The sequence below is a fragment of the Camelina sativa genome, chromosome 17, assembly GCF_030686135.1.
Source record: "Camelina sativa cultivar CO46 ecotype springtype chromosome 17, ASM3068613v1".
NCBI lineage: Eukaryota > Viridiplantae > Streptophyta > Magnoliopsida > Brassicales > Brassicaceae > Camelina > Camelina sativa.
In genome coordinates this window covers 37,489,809-37,508,720 of record NC_141896.1, presented here as the reverse complement: position 1 = coordinate 37,508,720, position 18,912 = coordinate 37,489,809, and the positions used below count along the sequence as shown (strand labels likewise).

At 30.6% G+C, this 18,912-nt stretch overlaps 1 protein-coding gene and 1 pseudogene across 37 annotated transcripts; both read right to left on the bottom strand.

The window, feature by feature from the left end:
- Window positions 1–783: 783 nt before the first annotated feature.
- Window positions 784–1,764, bottom strand: LOC147924831 (uncharacterized; annotated as a pseudogene).
- Window positions 1,765–8,114: 6,350 nt separating this feature from the next.
- On the bottom strand, window positions 8,115–12,029 carry LOC104758509 (putative serine/threonine-protein kinase PBL3). 37 transcript variants are annotated; one of them, XM_087495183.1, is made up of 13 exons: window positions 11,682–11,805; window positions 11,180–11,409; window positions 10,969–11,085; window positions 10,723–10,831; window positions 10,551–10,598; window positions 10,406–10,462; window positions 9,947–10,307; window positions 9,710–9,798; window positions 9,348–9,467; window positions 9,189–9,274; window positions 9,049–9,114; window positions 8,738–8,968; window positions 8,115–8,607 (listed from the first exon to the last, which is right to left on the bottom strand). In XM_087495183.1, exons 10-13 carry the CDS (start codon window positions 9,247–9,249, stop codon window positions 8,231–8,233), a joined length of 735 nt encoding a protein of 244 aa, XP_087351309.1. In that variant the 5' UTR covers window positions 9,250–9,274; window positions 9,348–9,467; window positions 9,710–9,798; window positions 9,947–10,307; window positions 10,406–10,462; window positions 10,551–10,598; window positions 10,723–10,831; window positions 10,969–11,085; window positions 11,180–11,409; window positions 11,682–11,805; the 3' UTR covers window positions 8,115–8,230. The 37 variants fall into 37 exon arrangements, with proteins under 37 accessions (XP_087351309.1, XP_087351314.1, XP_087351319.1 ...); XM_087495188.1 differs by having other exon boundaries at window positions 10,283–10,307; XM_087495193.1 differs by having other exon boundaries at window positions 10,283–10,307; window positions 10,406–10,466; window positions 10,692–10,831; window positions 11,682–11,803.
- Window positions 12,030–18,912: the final 6,883 nt, after the last annotated feature.

Below are 18,912 nucleotides of genomic sequence, written 5' to 3'. Positions count from 1 at the left end.
TTATGATTAATTTTCCAAGAGAACACGCTTCACATGTCATTTTATTCCCCTGATATATCTCATTAATTTTCAGTGAATGACCATGTGAGCTCTCTATAATTTTTCGCATCATTGTAGTGCCTGGGTGACCAAGGCGATCATGCCACAATGTGAAATCTTTTGGATTTCTTTTGATCATAAGGTGCGATTCTATTGCATCTATATAAGTATGATGCAAACCAGAAGGAAGTTCTGGAAGTTTTTCCAACACATGTCTTTTTCCATATTTATTAGAAGTTATATACATACACTTCTTTCCATTCTCAGTGGCAGACTGAGTTTCATATCCTTGAAGGTATATATCTTTGAAACTCAACAAACTCCTTTTATAATTCGGAGAATATAAGACATTCTTTATGGAAAACTTTGTTCCATTAGGTAATACAAAATTAGCTTTGCCACTTCCTTCAATCAAGTCTGTAGGACCGGATATTGTATTGACAATAATTTTTGTCGGTTTTAACTCAGAGAAAAATCTCTTATGTCTCAGAATAGTGTGTGTTGTTCCACTATCTGGTATACAAATTTCTTTGATATTTTTCCTTGTAATTGTTTTGTTTGAATCTTCATCCATTTCTGTAATAAACATAAACGTTAATAATATAAGTAAATTTCATTCATAGAGAAACATATAATGCTTATACATTATCTTATTTTAATAAACAACATTATTTTAAAACAACTGAAATACATAATACTTATATAATGGTATTACTGGAGACTACTAGTCTCACTACAAGCATTTCAGTTATCCGCATGAGCGGTCTCGTCGAACTCGTTCACGAAGTCAGATGCATCGAGGTAAGATGTACCCTCAAAATGCTCTGTGAGGTTCACTTCTCTCCCTTTTCCCTTTTGGGACTCTTTAAACAATTTGCAAAGATGTTCGGGGGTTCGACACATATGGGCCCAATGCCCTTTCGATCCACATCTATAACAGATGTTCTCATGCTTATGTGTGTTACTTCCTTGGGATTCTTTTCCCTTAGGACCTTGTTCAGATCAAACCCATTTATAAGACCTCTTGTTTTGTGGGTGAAAAGATCTTTCACGTTCGCAATTAAATTGACGACCACGACCTCGATAGGTTTGACTTCCTCTCTCTGGATTTTTCACATCCATTGCATTTACTTCTGGAAATGCCTTTGCTCCCGTAGGACGAGAGTTGTGGTTTTTGAGGAGAAGTTCATTATTCTTCTCCGCCAATATGAGAGTCACAATTAACTCAGAAAATCTCTTGTATCCGCAATTTTTATACATCTCTTGGAGAACTCGATGTTCTTTATGAAAAGTGAGGTAAGTTTTCTCGAGCATTTCAGCTTCGCTAATAGGCTTACCACAATATTTTAATTGCGATACAATCCTCAGCATAGCGGAATTATAATCCTCTACTTTTTCAAAGTCCTGGAATCTCAAATTTTTCCAGTCCTCTAATGCATGAGGAAGAGTTATTTCTCTCTGGTTGTCAAACCGTTCTTTTAAAGCTTGCCACAGCTCTACTGGATCTTTTATGTGCGCATAGTCATGCGTCACATTTTCATCGAGATGTTTTCTCAGGAATACTATTGCCTTGGCTTTATCTTTGGCAGGCGACATTTTTTCCAATTTTATGGTCTCCGACAATTCTTGCGACTCTAAATAGAGTTCCACATCTGTCGTCCATGCTATGTAGTTTACTCCAGTAATTTTGAGAGCCGGAAACTTAAGCTTCTCAATGTTTGCCATTAGTTATCTAAACACAAAAGCGAATAAATATTATTAGCAGAATAATTTTATTTATTTTAGAATGCACCATTTATATTAATAATGCAAGCGATTACAAAGAACACAAATGCATAGAAAAGTAAACCAATGTTAATGGTAAACTCTTCGTGGGTAAATTCTCCAACGAAGAGACCATAAATACAAGTGATAATTGCAATTAAACAAATAATTAAAAACAAGCTAATCATTTTCTAAAATGAAAACTTAAACAACTTTCTTTAGAAAATTTTACGAGGAATGACTGTTCATAGTCGTTTGAAAAGTGTAAGGTTTTTAAAAATTTTTCTTTGTGACCGTTGGTGAAACGTATTAAACATAAAATAAATCATAAATTGAACAATCAATCAGTTCAAATTTAGCAATTTCAAATATATGTTAATATACAGGTAGCTGAGCCTCCTTATATATTAATCATAATATAAATATAATTTAACAGCAATATTATGGTGACGGGGTCATCCACATAAGAACAGTAAATAAATTATGGTGAAGGAGTCATCCACATTATCGGCGGCTGAGCCGTCCATTGTTATGGTGCATGAAGCAGCCACTACAATAATTACTTATAGGGGCGGAATACCTCCCACTATAGTAATAAATAAATAATGGTGTTTTGAAACAACCACTGAAAAATATATATATATTTTTAACGAGGCGACATACCGCCCGATAGAATAACGTATATAGTATAATAACATACATATTATAAATATATAATTATAACCCACCATAGAGTGATCGTGCTGATAACGTGTTATAAATAAGTGTTTGATTTTGTGGTGAATATAATAAATAATAGAGAGAATTTATACCCGCAGAAGGATCGGGATACTGAATAAAAGAGAGACGAGAGAGAGATTTTACTTCTTCTATAATTGAAGTTTTTGTAAGTTGTATTCGTATGTTACAACGATCGAATTTGATCATTTATATAGTGGTAAAAAAGTAAGTTACTATGTGTGCATAGTGACGATGAGCTCCACACAAAATAATAATAAACGCATAATAACGTTATACACATGCGCATCATTTGTTGACATTGTATACGTCTTCTTTTTCTGACTTTCACAACAATACTATATTAGTATACATGTATATATTTTTTAGATGTTGGTCTTCATTTTATCATTTATCATTTATTATTTTTGCAAAATCAGAAAAGTTGTTGGATTCTAGATGTTGGTTTTTGGATTTTATCATCTGAAAAGTACTAACATTGACAATCTTTAAAGGGTACTAGGTATTAGTCCACGCAATGCGTGGTTGCATGCATAATAGGTTTTATTATATTCCTGAATATTTATAAAAAATATTTTGTTCTTTTTCTGTTAACAATAACATAATCAAATATTAGATTTGTTCTTAAGATTGTATTATAGTAAAATTGTATCAAACAAAGTTACCAAAAAAAATTAGTAACTATGTATAAAAATATTATGTATAAATATTCCTCATTTCAAAGTTTTTTAAAAATATAAATAGAAGATATATATATATATATATATATATCTATATAAGTCTATAACTATAAATATAGCTAACAAAAACAAAAAATATGAAAATTTAACCAAAGAAATGTTTTCTTGAAAGATAAATAAATTAGTGGGAGAATGAAATTTATAATAATTATTGGGTAGGAGTTACATTTGAGTTAAATGTAGAATTACACATGACATTAAATGTGAGTTAATTAGAAATAAATTTTTAATTTTTTATATATATATAGGAATACCAAGTGGCCCAATGAAATTTTAAACTTATACATCATTTGGTTTTTTGTTGATATAAACTCATACATAAAATTTCAAATTCATATTATTTTGTAAGTGCAAAACTAAATTAGTTTTCTTATAACATCATATGAACTTCAATAAAAAGATTTTTCATATGAATTAGATATGGATCTTTTCAACCTCTTGACCTTGTGGGGTGAATATAGTAAAAGAGTATAAAAATGGTTACTTATAAGCTGATAATCTAAAATAGAAAATGGAGATAACCCTTGTAAAACATCAAAAACAATGTAACATATATATATATATATATATATCTTACAAACTCCAAAAATATAATTTAGAAGTAAGCTTTTACACATAATTTTGAATAAATCTTAAATTTTGAATTGATTTTTTTAACACATACAACAACAACAACAACAAAAAACACAAAACAAAACGAAAAAAGTTTTGAGATATAGTTGAAGAGGATGAGAGAATGAGAGAATTAGAGAATGAGAGAATGAGAGAATGAAAGAGTGAGTATTTATAGGAATAGAAGTGATGTAAAATTATATTTAGAAAAATAGGAGTTTTATAGGAATAGAAGTGATGTAAAATTATATTTAGAAAAATAGGAGTTATAATTCTAATCTATTATGTGTTTTAATAAAATTTAGTGGAGGAATATAGTTAGTACTTAGGGGTTACAATTCTAATTTATTATGTGTTTTAATACAATTGAGTGGAGAAATATAGTTAATGCATAGTTAATGCATAATTTATACAATTTCAGTTTTATATCAAAGTGTGAGTTATGCATAATTTATACAATTTCAGTTTTATATCAAAGTGTGAGTTAAGTTTTATGATTAAATATATTTTATTTGTGATTTAAAATAAATATATTTTTTTTAATTGTCTTGCCAAATTGACCTATAAGAAGAGAGTGAAACCTTACTTTTATATATATGATTATCAATCTGTACCCCAGATAACTTGAAAATTAGTTCTCTGAACCAGTGGCGGAGCCAGAAAAATTATCTATGAATGTCATAATATTTTTTCCAAAAAAAAAGATTATATTAAAAAAAATGTTATCACAAAAGTTCAGGCTAAATATGAATTCTACACTCACTCATACTATAAAACAATTCTAAAGATGACAATGGAAAAGAAAGAGTCCAAGTTTTTGAAAAATTATGCTTTTGTCGTTTAGTTATTATTTAGGGAGCTTATTTAATCAAATTATAACTATGTTTAACCATACAAATATACAATCGATTAAAATTTTGTTAATACTAAGCCCAACAGTTTGTCAAAAAAGTCCAATGATCATATGTTTATATCTTAAAATTATAGAAAAAACTTAATAGAAAACGAGATATGAAAGAACCATAGACTAGCCAAAGTTATATTTTTATTTGAAGGGTTTCAACAAAATTTCAGAAGGGTGTCAACAGGTTACTTAGACATGTACAATTAATTATTTTAGCAAAAGCTAAACTAAAAGTTATAATTTCATGGGTGTCGTATGACATCCATAATCCTTCTCTACCTCCGCCACTGGTTCTCTCTGCTCGACACTATTTGCTCATTACTGTATATATATTAGATTAAGACCCGTGCTAGAGCACGGGGTTGAAATTTTTTAATTTATATTGTAATTTCTATATAAATTATAATTTATATTGTAATTTCATTGTGAAACCATAGTCATTTTTTTTAGGTATATGAATATGAGCGAATATGAGTGAGGTATTTTTTGTGAGAGGTGATTTGTATTATTTATATTGGCAGTTTTGAAGATTCTTCTGTGATTACAGTAACTTTCGTTGATTAAGATATTAGGAATCACGATTAATAAGGGAATATTCTGTTTATTTTTTTTGGAAATCAATTCTGTTTGTTGTTTTTGGAAATATATTCCGAAAATGAACAGTTTACATGGATTACACCTAACATATATCTTGTAGCAAATTAATATTAAATTTTTTATAACCCATTTGTAACCTACTATTAAAATTAGGGTGAGTTACTAGAATATTGCATAAAAGCTTCCTTATTACAAAAGTAACATACAATTGTTTGTTATTACTAGACTAACCCATTGTACCTATACTACCCCTGAAACTAGTGTTGGGAAAAAACGTAATTACGGCTAATGCCATTAGAAAAAAAAACGTTGGAAGTTGGGACTAAGTCTACCGATCCTTTGATAGTAGATTTATACACGTGGACTGATTAAAGGTGTACGTCAGATATTTTTGGTACACTTAGTTGTAGTGCTGGTACACTTTGCGGTCGACGTAGATGGTACACTTAGTTGTAGTGTTGGTACACTTATCGGTGGACGTATATGTGTATCAAAAACTAAGTGTACCAAAAATATCTGATGTACACCTTCAACAGTCAATATGACCTAAAAGATATTTATGGTAGACTAATGGCCTGTTGCGACAGATTTATTCGACAGCCTTCTCTCGTTTCAGATATTTTTGGTATACTTGTTTGTTTTTTTGAAATAGTTTTCGGAGTGTGATGGTAGGTTTCTTGTCCGTGGTAGATTTAGTAAGCATTTTTGACAGCTGTAAAGTCTTACCAGAATAACACGAATTTGTTTGAGCTGTCAAAGACAGTCTAGCGTTGCGATAGACTTATTGGAGGTAGATCTAAACATGTTTGCTGTTCTTCCGATCTATGGTGTTCATGTAATAACGTTTGTAGCAGATTCATCAATCGTATTCTGTTTGTCGGCCGGAGCAAACGTCTTTTTCCTACTCTGTTTCGTTAATCTTTCCTCTGGGTTCATACATAGAAGAGCTAGATATCTGTTCGAAAATCTATATAACTCACTTTTTATAGGTTTTTAATTTAGAAATCAGATGTTGAGATGAAAATCTATAATAGTTGAGTAAAAAACCCACAAGTGAAACAAAAAAAAAAGACATAAGTCGTGAAAAAATAAAGTGAGGCAGGGAAAATTAGGGTTTTCAGTCGTATGTTAGAGGTAGAAGACAAGGATATTCTGGTAATTTCGGGTTCATTAAACCTAAAATCGAACGTGTACGTACATATGAACGCATACGTACATAATGTTCTTGAGATTAGAGTACGTACATAACGTTCTTTTGCTTAGTGTAGGTCCATAAATCCGTTTTAATGAACAATATTATTGTAATTTTGTAGTCATCTTCAACATATCTTCTTCTATAACCCTAGCTAATATTGTCGTTGTTGTTCACCGGAAATGGAACAAGTAAGAGATGTTACTAGAAAAAGTAAGAGATGTTACTAGAACAACCTATGTAATTCGTAATTGTTTATTTATCATATTTTCGAGAGGTAATGAACAATAACCATACAAAATTACATTTTAACTATAGAGGGTAATATTTAGATAACATAAATATATAATACTCAGTTCAACTAGGTACAACTAAATATATATTTAGATTTGCATTTATATTTAAAATATGAAAATGATAATTAAGGTTTATAAGAATTTCTAAAACATATTGAACTATTAAAGAACCATGTTTAATCAACAATACAAGAATTTATCTAATATATACTATCGTTTTCACATAAAACACTCTTTATAGTATAGGAAGACTTAGTAAGTGATCACCTCAAATGAAGCAAAAGAGGTGAAACCCAAGTTTTTATGAACATTGTGTTATGAAAACCTTGTATATGCTAATTAATACTGATAAATCTTGTGCCCAACTGCTAATTAATAATTTATATTATAGTCCAACTGGAAATACGAAAAAAACGCAAAAGTTCAACCATGGATATGAGAGTACAACTGGATAACTATGTATAATTATGTGTATACCAAATAATTTTTTACTAATATCATATTGTCTTTGGTTCATTTTACCATAGTGTGATGATTTTAAATGAATATTCCGCTGCCAAAATCTATTTTTTATTCGTTTTCACATGATCCATATTGAAATTTATTTTAATAATTCTAGTACAGTTGCACCAAGTAGTTCAAGTTATACTGAAATTTTCTACCTAAGTGATCTAGTTATACATAAGATCTCACATTCACTCTAAAATTCTATTAATTACAACCAAACAAATCTCTCTCTGTTGTAACTCTTTTATCTTCTGCAAAAGCTCCATCTTCTACTCCTTATAGTTTCTAAGTAGATATTACAGGATACCTTAAGCAATCATGAGGGACCTAAACTTGCAAAACTGGCTACACTCAAGTGATAGCGACAGAGAATTAGTGATGATGAAACTATTATGGAAAGAGAATAAAAGTGGAATTAGTGATGATGAAACTATTAGGAGAAGTGGGGTATTGACGGCGAATTGATAGCTCTGTTAAATTTGGATTTACGAGAGATATGATTAATGTTAATTAGTGGTGGTTAATTTGATCGGGGCGTTTTGGTTTGGATTAGACTTCTCTTTTCGTCTCTCCATGCAAATAGTTACTAGTACATATACAATCCACATATGTGTAGACTATGTACATGTTCTTATATACGTACATTACACATAACAATGATCATGATGACTGTGTATAATTAATAGCCACTAACTGAATGAGGTATGGTTAAAATCTTAATTATAGATCATGGCCAAGCTTTTTTTATTCTTCTATATTATCAATGACGTAACCAAAAAAAGGTTTTTATATTCCATTTCCACAAAAGAAACGATCCAAAAGCCAAAGAGATTTTGAGTCCTTAATTAGGGTGTCTGAGAAACCGTTTGGAAGAAGAGTTAGTAGCAAAACCTCTGCTTCTACTCTTTCGATGTCTTGGAATTGTAACTTTCTCAAGAAGAGACAAGACCTCAGGCATCGATGGTCTACCTTTAACCTCTCCAATACATTGTAAAGCCAAGAAAGACATCATAAACGCTGCTTTCTGAGGGTATTGACCCACAAGCTTCGTGTCCATTATCCTAAACACTTTTCGCTTGTCTCGCAAGTAAGGTGTCGCCCATTCTACTAAATATTCTTCTTGTCGAGCTTTAGTTTTGTCTATTGCTCTACGTCCAGATAGAATCTCTAGCAAGACGACACCAAAGCTATAGACGTCACATTTCATTGTTAGATGACCTGACAGAGACCAAAAGCAGAGACCAATCAATGTGTTTTTAGAAATTTCATGTTTTGTTAGTTGAAATTGGAACAAATGAACCATCAAACAAAGAGAAAACTGTTGCTAGATATTCTGGAGCTGCGTAACCTTCTGTACCGATGACTTGGGTTGTCACATGTGAACGGTTGTCTTTTGGACCTTCTTTTGCCAATCTAAAGTCTGAGAGTTTTGGGCTGAATCCTGAATTAAGAAGGATATTTGCTGCTTTGAAGTCTCTGTAAATGACTTGATCCTTAGCTTCGTGCAAAAAACAAAGCCCTCTAGCAGCACCAATCGCCACTTCCATACGCAGTGACCAAGAAAGCACATTAGAACCCCCTAGAATAAATAAGATTCATCAGGTCATGAACAATGCCAAGTAACATAAACATAAATGTTGGATCTTAATTCTTACTTACTTTCAAACAAATGATTTTCAAGACTACCATTAGGCATATACTCGTAAACCAAAAGACGTTGTTCGTCTTCCAAGGAGTACCCAATCAATTTCACCAGATTCGGATGATGCAATCTTACAAGAGAAGTTGAGAAAACCAACCTTTTTGTTTATTTTCCATTGCAGCAGTCGCCGGTTTGGCCCTGTCGACGACGATGACCATTGAACGTAGCTCACAATTAGCAAAGCTGCAAATCAAATGCAAATTAATAAAACCTCACTTATAATTTGAAAATTCCTCACGAAGGGTGTGGATCTTACTGGCCGCAAATTTCCTTCTTAACATCTGGATGGCACTCGCTTTGTAGTGCATTCAATGTGTGAAACAAGAAACCACTGTGTGTCACAATAGCTATCTCTTTTTCTTTCCTTGTCCATAGCCTACAAATCCAAAACAAGCCATATGCAGTTCTGTCCCATCAGCATTCTCGATAAGTCAACAGGACTAATGGAGATTACTTAAATTCTACATGGAACAATAGTATATTGAAAGAATCTTCTTTCATCAGAGATTGATTCTATTTGATGCCAACTTCTACTTATCAAACTAACAGTGTCGAGGAAGCAAAGAGGATGCTTCTCTAAGTTTTCACGTTCTGGACATAAGGGAAAAGAGAAAATACCAGTTCAGGAACTTTTTTCCTCTAGCAGCAAGTTCTTCAATTGTTTCTCTAACATCAGCCTTCCATAACTTGTCTTCATCGCTTTCTATCTGAAGGCAAATTCAAATGTGAGGAGTCATTTGGAAGCACGAATAAGTTGTTTGGCGTAGCTGTACGCTGCACATTGCTAGTAGTCAATTGGGCAACCAGAAGATTACAAGTAATAATCAATGCCAGGCACAGTTAAGCATCACTTACGTTTATAAGTCTGATGGAGTTATGGATTTAAAGAAATATTTACGGATGACCAAGTCGAATATATGCATTACTATGAAATGAATTTTTCTTCAAAAATGCCTTTTTCCAATTCTCCCATATTAATACGTTGACACAGACCAAAGAAACATCAACTACATCCATGATCTTTCCGAGAAAACCTTACAGTCGCTCCCACTCTGAAACACTTTTTACTTCACACATGTAATATAGCATTTCTGGCGTGGAACTCAGTGACTATTATTTCTTTCGCAGTCATATGAATCACAATTGATATCTATGAATCAAAAATTAGAAAACTCTTGATCACCAGCCTACCAATCATTGCAAGTTTGATCCTTATCTGTGGAAGCATATAGTTTAATAAATGAGTTTCATCATACACCACATCTTGACAACATATATTTGTTTAATCATACTGAGCATATCTCTTCAACTAACCTTTTTTCTGGAAAAATATCTCTTCAATTAACCATGTCTCTCTATCTCTCTCTGTCTCTAGCTTTGCATTAACGAAAATTAAAGCAGGTTAGTAAGAAACTGAAGGGATTGTCATAGAAAGTAAGAGTCATATTTGTTATCTTACCTCATCACTCATCAGAGAAGCGTTTGAATATCTAAGAGGCCACCCTTCCTAATTTCGTCTCCCATCAAATATGGAAGGTTAATTAATGCCATATGTTTGAAGATAATAAAACCCATGGAGCAATTCTTCTAAGGTTTTTACCAAGAATATGTGGATAGGAAAAATGTCGAACCTCAAAGACTTGTTGTTAGGCTTAAATTTGGTAAAGATAATGCTCACTTGTGTGCAGATCAGAAATCACTCCAAAAGAATGTCATGGCTTGAAAGTTAAACCCCACGACCTGCAAATAAATGAATTACATGGAGCTCATGTAGCTTAGCAAAAGCTGGGGATAAAGAAAGATCAAACCAGACATGAGGAATATACTTAAATTAATGATACTGAATTATGAGACGGTCATATATACACATATCTGACCTTCTCAATGTTCTCCATCATATATAACACCCATCACCTCGAGCCTTAACCTTGGCAAGTTTGCTAATCTCTTTAGGATGATCCACAAAGTACTACATGTGCTCCTTAAGTTTAGACCTGAAGGTACAACAAAATTCGCTAAAATCATAATCACAGAGACTTAAAGAAGGAAGGTTTTGTTTCCACATTCTGATAGTAGAGCTTAAAGTACCCAAACTCTCTGTTCAAGGTGTTGGCTTGAGCAGTGGTAGCCTTACCACCACCATATTTCTTGCTAAAATCCTCCTTTACTCTCTCAAGGAAGGCCATTGGAACCTACCTCCCAACAGATGCAACAGCAAGAATACAATAAAGATGACCTTTTGGCATGTCGATGGACAAATATGATACACAATTCGCGGCAGTTACAGAGGCTGACGTCTCACCCAAACCACCTGCAACCTGGATCCGCGACAACCAACAAAATCCAAAGGATTGAGCCATTAACCACCCTGACAAAACAGTACTCCCCACCACTCGCCCTTTGGCTTCTGCTGTAGCCACGGCGACCAGTTGAACGGATGAGCCGAGAAGCCCCGAAGATAACCCACCGGCGTCCTCAAACCATGGGCCTTTACTCCGGATCTTCTGCGCCATTAAACCGGAGCCACCACTACACCAAAGAGAGAGAAAGAGAGACATGGTATAAGAGGTATAAGAGGTCACTTGCTCACTTTTGGATCTTCTCTGCAAATCCTCAGCCTTCAATTAAGCGCAGAATGCAAAAGAAAAAAGAGGAAGAACAAGATCTACTTTTTTGGTATACACAACTGTCGGTATACACAACTGTCGGTATACATAATATCTTTTTATTGGATATACATAAATAAATAAAACATTAATTTCAATTTTTAATCAACAAACATGCATAACATGTAAACTTACCAGTTATCACGATATCAAATTATTTAGCATATTAAATAAATTGTTATACACTAAATGTTGTACTGATGCATATTTTTATTGAACTGATATATACATACACACATAAATTATAATAATTCATAATTTTAACTCTATACATATGCATTTAAGTTAACATATAATATATATGCATTTAAGTTAACATATGCAGAGTTAGGGTCTGACTGGTTCAAACGCTGCGGTTGCGGTTGTGATTGCGGGAGATTACGGAAGCGGGCGATTGCGGTTTTAAGTGTTATTAAGCATTTTGAACGACTGGTTTAGCGGTTTAAAATTGGTGCGTTTGCGGGAGGTTTACGACTGATTGATCAGCGGGTGCAATAGCGGTTGGAACATAATAAATGTGATATATAATATATAAATATTTAAAAAACCAAAATTTTTATTAAACTTGATTTTTAATTAAAATTTCTTTAAAAAATACTAAAATAATTATTCAAAAAACAAAGAAATTTCATATTGAAATACTTATTCCTTTATGCATTTGGCTTTTCACCAAAAATTTAATCAAATAATTTGATAAATGACAAAACATATGCTTTAGATCGTAAATCTTTTCTCTTTTCTCTTAGTTTGTGGGTCAGTAGTTGCATCGGTAGGAATGGGCAAGTGAGAGTTGAGAAGCGTCACTAGTGATTTTTTAATATTTTTTACAAATAATTTTATTTTTTAAAATTTCTGATGAAATATTATATTTATTTAGATTTTTTTGAACTTAAGTGCGATGTGCCATTAAATTTACATCAAGTTTTCCGGATTATTGTTAATTGGAATATTATTTTCTTCTAATTATTTATTTTATAATCTCTACAATCGTATCCGTACTTCATTTTCTCTCATCCTAATGAGTAAAACGGTTAGATAGAAGATATAACAAAAAAAAATTTCATTATCACTGATTTCTTTTAAGTTTTTTTACAAAAAAAAAAATCTAACCGCAATTGCCCGCAACCGCAAACGCTCACGGGAAGCATCTTTTGGAATTCAGTGGTTTGGAGCGGTTGTGAGCGATTAAGAGCAATTTGTGTGATTGGTTCCAATCGCTAGCAACCGCTACCACCCGCAAACGCAGCGTTTGCGGGAGATAGCGGGAGAACCAGTCAACACCTTAGTTGCGATGATACAATCTCCTGATGATTGGCCCACTTTCTCGCATCTGCTAGATGATTTTACCTTGCTTAGATCATCTTTTCATTTTTTCATTCTGACTAGGATTCCTCGTGTTTCCAATGTAAGGACGGATTGTTTTGCTCGCTCTTCAAAATCTTTAATTTTTGAAATTTATTTTGTAAACTATTTTCCTCCAGTTTGAACAACCAATTTAGGAGTTTCTTTTTAATTTAATTTAATATTTGGTTAAAAAAAAAGAACATATAATAAGTAAACTTATCGTCATATATATTACTTAGCATGTTAACTAAATAATTAAATACTAATATTACAAAATATTTTACCATATCATTAATGAATAGTATGGTATGCCATCGGGTGAACAATAACTTTAATCTCCGATGAACAGTATTGCTGGATATGGTATATAGCATTCTTATAATTAATGCTGGAAAAAGGATAATTATGATCTAATAAAAGAGAAGGATGAGAGAGAACTAATAAATTAATAACTAAGGGTAAATACTTAATTTTTCAGTCAACTGGGTTTATTAATTAATATAGCCCATCTTTAAACCCTCTTATTTGAGTTTTGAGTTGTTTTTTTTTTCACTATTCCTAAACAAACTTTTAAGAAACGCCATCCGTATTATATACTCCCTCCATTCTAATTTAGCTGTCGTTCTAGGATTTATTTTTTGTTTCATACTAGTTGTCGTTTTAGATTTTCAATGCAGATGTTTGATGAATATTTTAATCTTATCCCTGCTGCTTTAAAGTTTCAACCAATGAAAAAATTATAAAATATATTAATGAAGGACAAAACATCAAATTTAATAGTTTCCTTAATTTGTGTGCAAAAACCTTAAATGACAGTTAAATTAGAATAGAGAGAGTATATTTTTATTACTACCAAGTGACAAGTATTAATAGTTCAATTGGTAAAATCTCTCATCCAAATTCTAAAGATCGCCGATTTGAGTGGGACTTGGAAGGTCTAATATATATATTTTTTACTCAGAGTTATTTATGGGCCCAAATGCTAATATCAATATTATGCGGTCCTAATGAAAGGTCCAATTAATTTTTAAAATCCGATCCAGAAAAACCCTAAAAAAAAGATATAAACCTAAAATACTGTGTTGATTTGATTCATCTAAAAAAAGATGTCATCTTATATTGTAATGGTCATCTTCTCGCTGTTCAAAAACATTTCAGATTTGTTAATTCTAAATCTTATCAGGACATTCATAACAGATTTGAAGGTATCTCCATTAATCTCAAATTTATAAACTTGTTAATCGATAGTTAATTTTTTCTATAATAAATATCTTAGATGTTCTTCATATTATGTACTGTATTTTTTATTTCACTAGGTGCTTCCCCACGCAACGCGTGGGTTGTGGTGTAGTTGGCACTTTCTTGTTTTTTTTTGGTCTTTTTCGTTTTCTCTTTTGTATTATTTCGTTTTAATTAGGCATATACGGGCTTTGCCGTCACTTTTATTTATACACTATATGTTTATACCATTTCGTTCAGATGTGTATAATTGTGGCGTTTATTTTTTATGAATTATGAAGATGTTGTTTCTTGCTTTTGAGGATCCAATCTTATCATTGACTGATATTGTTTCCAATACATTTATTGTATTATAGATTTTCTATTAACTGCTTATGTAAACTCTTCATACGTTGATGTTGCAATAATAAGTTATTTTTTTTTAAATATCTTCGTGTAAGTGATTATGTTTGTATGCCCATGTTTTGGTCTAATATCAATAAGTTCGTTTCTGTTTTTCTTTAGTTGGCTTTGAAACCAATATTGAGTTAAGTAAATAATGGGTCGAATTATGGTGTTAATAAGTAATATAAATTCTTATGTATATATATTGTATATATGTGACTATAAATTTAGCTAACTAAAAATTATGTAATATTTAAATACAATCTTGAACATATATATATATTTTTATTTGTGGGAGGAATGTATGAAATTATTGGATAGAAGTTATTTTTGAGTTAAATTACCTTTAATGTCTTTAAAGTGAGTTAAATATTAATAAATTTTTATATGTGTCTTGACTTTTTTAAAAAGGAATACCAAGTGTTTCCTTCCAAATTTGAAGTGATATAGTATTTTAGTTTTCTTATATGATTTTATGAACTTCAATGTAAAAGTTTTTCAAAGTAATAAGTACACTCACTGATTGAATTATAAAATTTGGAGAAATGTTTATTTCGTTTAATCATTTGCTTTTTTTAAATAAATTAAATAAGTATGTTGTTATTCCTACAAATAGGACAACATATATTATAGTTTAACCATGGAGTTAAGCATTGGAAATGGAACTTGTGATTGCAAGACAAAATGCTTATATGTTACACATTGATCGTTTAAAAATGAATAGGAACATATAATTCTCAAATAAAGTTGATTGTTTTGTTAAAACCAACATATGTGAATTTAAATTTAACTATGCAAATTTAAAAAATAAATATGAATAGATTAGAAAGGCAAGAAATATAAAAGAAATATTTTTTTATATATATAAAATAAAAATTGAAAACAATGTTAAATATATATATATTACTTTCTACATTAAAATATAGAATCAAACTCTTACAAGTAATATATATTGATATTGGTAGGAGAGGAGGAGAGAATGTTTACTATAAGATGGTAATCCAAATTAGATAATGGAGATGAATCTTTGAAAAATAGAACAATGTAATATCTATATATATATAATACTTTCTAAATTAAAATATAGAATCAAACTCTTACAACACATATGAGATATAACAACATTTAATATTGGTGGGAGAGGAAGAGATAATGATTACTTATAAGATAATAATCCAAATTAGATAAAGGAGATAAATCTTTTAAAATAAGAACAATGTAAAATATATATCATGTAGTCTCAAAAATTAAAATTTAGCATTAACAATTTACAATGATATTTCATTTTTTTTACAACCCATACAACAAAAATAAGAAATCAAAAATAACAAAAAAAACGAAAAATGATTTGAGGTATTGTAGAAGAGAATGAGAGAATGTGAAAATGAGATAGTAAAAGAATGTCAATATGAGAGAATGATAGATTGAGAAAATGATTATTTATATGATAAGAAAGGATGGAAGTTACATTTAGAACTATGGAGTTACAATAGTAATTTATTGTGTTTGAATAAAATTGAGTGGTAGAATATAATTAATGCATAATTTATTTTATTTTCAGTTATAATTTTATTTTAATGTGTGAGTTAAATGTATTGTGTTTATTGGATCTTAAATATTGTTTAAAGCAATTAGAAAGCAAATAAAAAAAATTAGAAAACATTAAATGAAAATCAACCAATAATGAGAGACCAAAACCTTACTTTTATATATATATGATATATTGCTTTAAACTTTGAAATGAGAAACATATTATAAACAATAATTTTACATGAGAAATATATTAATTTAGCCAACCAAAATATGAATATAAGTTTAGCCAACCAAAATAAATAAAAATTATTTAAATTTAACCAAAAATAATTTCTCTTGAAAGATAATAAGTTAGTAGGAGAAATGAATTAATGTACAATTATTGGATAGGAGTTACATTTGAGTTAAATGGAGTTACATATCTTTAATTATAAATAAATATTTTAATATTTTATAACCTAAAATAAAAGGAATACCAAGTGGCTGAATCAAAATTCACATGATTTGGTTGTTTGTTGATATAAACACAACACTTATACATAATATTTCAAAATAAAAAATATTATTTTTTAAGTGACAAACTAAATTAGTTTTCTTATAAAATTATATGAATTCTTCAATCTCAATAATTTTTAAAATCCCAAGGATAACTTATATTTTTTTTGGTTTTCACTCATCAATTTAATTTATAGTGCTAGATTTCATACTAATGGTTTCATTTTTAGAGAATTTAGTGAAATGATATTTTTAAAATTATATTTTATTTTTATATTTAAGTTCCAGTTGAATATGTTTTGTTTTTTGGATCATTTTTTATTTTGATTAAAGACACAAAAAAACCAATTGTTTAATTATGTTCTTTTTGTTTTCAAAAACCTCAAATCATAAATATATATATATATATATATATTATATTGATATCTGCAGATTTAACAATTGAATCACAAAACAAAATAGTCTTTATAAATGGATAAATGGATAATTATATTGATCTTTATAAATTATTAAAAATGATACATGAATATGTGAGATAACCAGAGACATAATAGATAATTACATATGGATCATTTCAACTTTATGATCTTATTGTGTGGTGAATATTGTAAGGAAGTATGAAAATAATGACTTATAAGATGTTAATATAAAATAGAAAATGGAGATAAACATTTTAAAAGATTAAAATAAATATATAAGATATACATATCATACAAACTCTAAAACTAAGCTTTTACAATGATATTTGAGTTGTTTTTTTATAACCCATATAACAACAATAACAAAAAAAAATATAAAACAAAACAAAACAAAACAAAAAAAAGATTTGGGAGTAGTGGAAGAAGATGAGAGAATGAAAGAGTGATAAACTAAGAGAATAAATAATGAGTATTTATAGGAAGAGAAATGATGAAAAATTACATTTAGAAAAATGAGAGTTACAATTCTAATTTATTGTTTTGTTTTAATACAATTGATTAATACAACTTAGTGGAGAAATAAAGTTAATACATAATTTATAGGGAGAAGGTATAAAGATTTCAGTTTTATATTATGTGAGTTAAATGTGAAAATTAATTGTTTTAAATTTGTGTTTTAATATAAAATTTTTTTTTTTGTTAAAATTGCATTGCCAAGTGGACCAATAAGAAGAGACTGAAACTCTACTTTTATATATATGATTTGTAAAACTGAACTATGATGGAATTTATTTAGTCACTCATTAACATGTTATGCACAAACTCCCATTGTATACATTTTTTTTTGTCGACCAAGCATTAATTAAAATAGGATTTCAAGATTGGTTGCCCAAATCAGAAGGAAAGAGTTTACAAAAAAAAAAAAAATTAGAAAAAAAGATATCGAAGATCTGGCGAGACAATCAGCCTTCAAATTAGACACACGTGGGATCCTAGAGAGAGTAAATAGAGGGAAGGACTCCTTGAGCAAGGTGAAATCATCCAACGAGTTCGAAAAAGCCGGCCAATGTTTAGGAGTCTGCACCATCTCGAGAAGCTCAGCACAATCCGTCTCGAACCTCTGACAACTCAATCCCCTAGAGAGAATTCTTTCCATAGCCCACAACAGTGTTTTGAGTTCTGAATGGAGTGGGGATGGGCTTCGTCTAAGACATTTAGCTCCCAACATTAAGGTCTTCTCCTCACCATTACAACACCACCATCCCAAATCTAAATTGATATCTGTTACTTTCCAAGAATCATCAATCTGGCACCGAGGAGAAGAATCCCGGTCAGCCAAGGGAATAGAAGTGCCCGACAAATTCTCTGAGAACGGGTGTGCCACCTCCCATAATAATTTGTCACACAAAGCCTGATCAATGATATCAGTTGGTTCTACCTCTACTCCTTGGATTTTTTTTTACTACTGTCTTTACATAGCGACCATAGAATCCGTGGTAACTAAAGATGTTATTCCGGATCATCTGGATGAGAGGACCCCCTCCAGAAGATAAAATCCAAATTCGAATACACCGAGTTATAGAGGGAATTCCCTATCATGGAGCTGGGGACAAATTCTAAACCTCCCACGAATGTCGACACTCAAAAAAAGTATGATTAATTATCTCCACCGCCGAGTCACAATGTTTACACTAAGTGTCGTACTGAACTCCACGATTCATTGTGTACTTATCCATAATTT

Excerpts from the sequence above, each read along its gene's own strand:
- LOC104758509 (XM_087495180.1), bottom strand. The coding sequence starts at position 9,249 with ATGGTCATCGTCGTCGACAGGGCCAAACCGGCGACTGCTGCAATGGAA. Across the intron at positions 9,115-9,188 it reads AATGGAAAATAAACAAAAAG|ACGAACAACGTCTTTTGGTT; the intron begins GTTGGTTTTCTC and ends ACTCCTTGGAAG. Across the intron at positions 8,608-8,737 it reads CCAAGTCATCGGTACAGAAG|GTCATCTAACAATGAAATGT; the intron begins GTTACGCAGCTC and ends GGTCTCTGTCAG.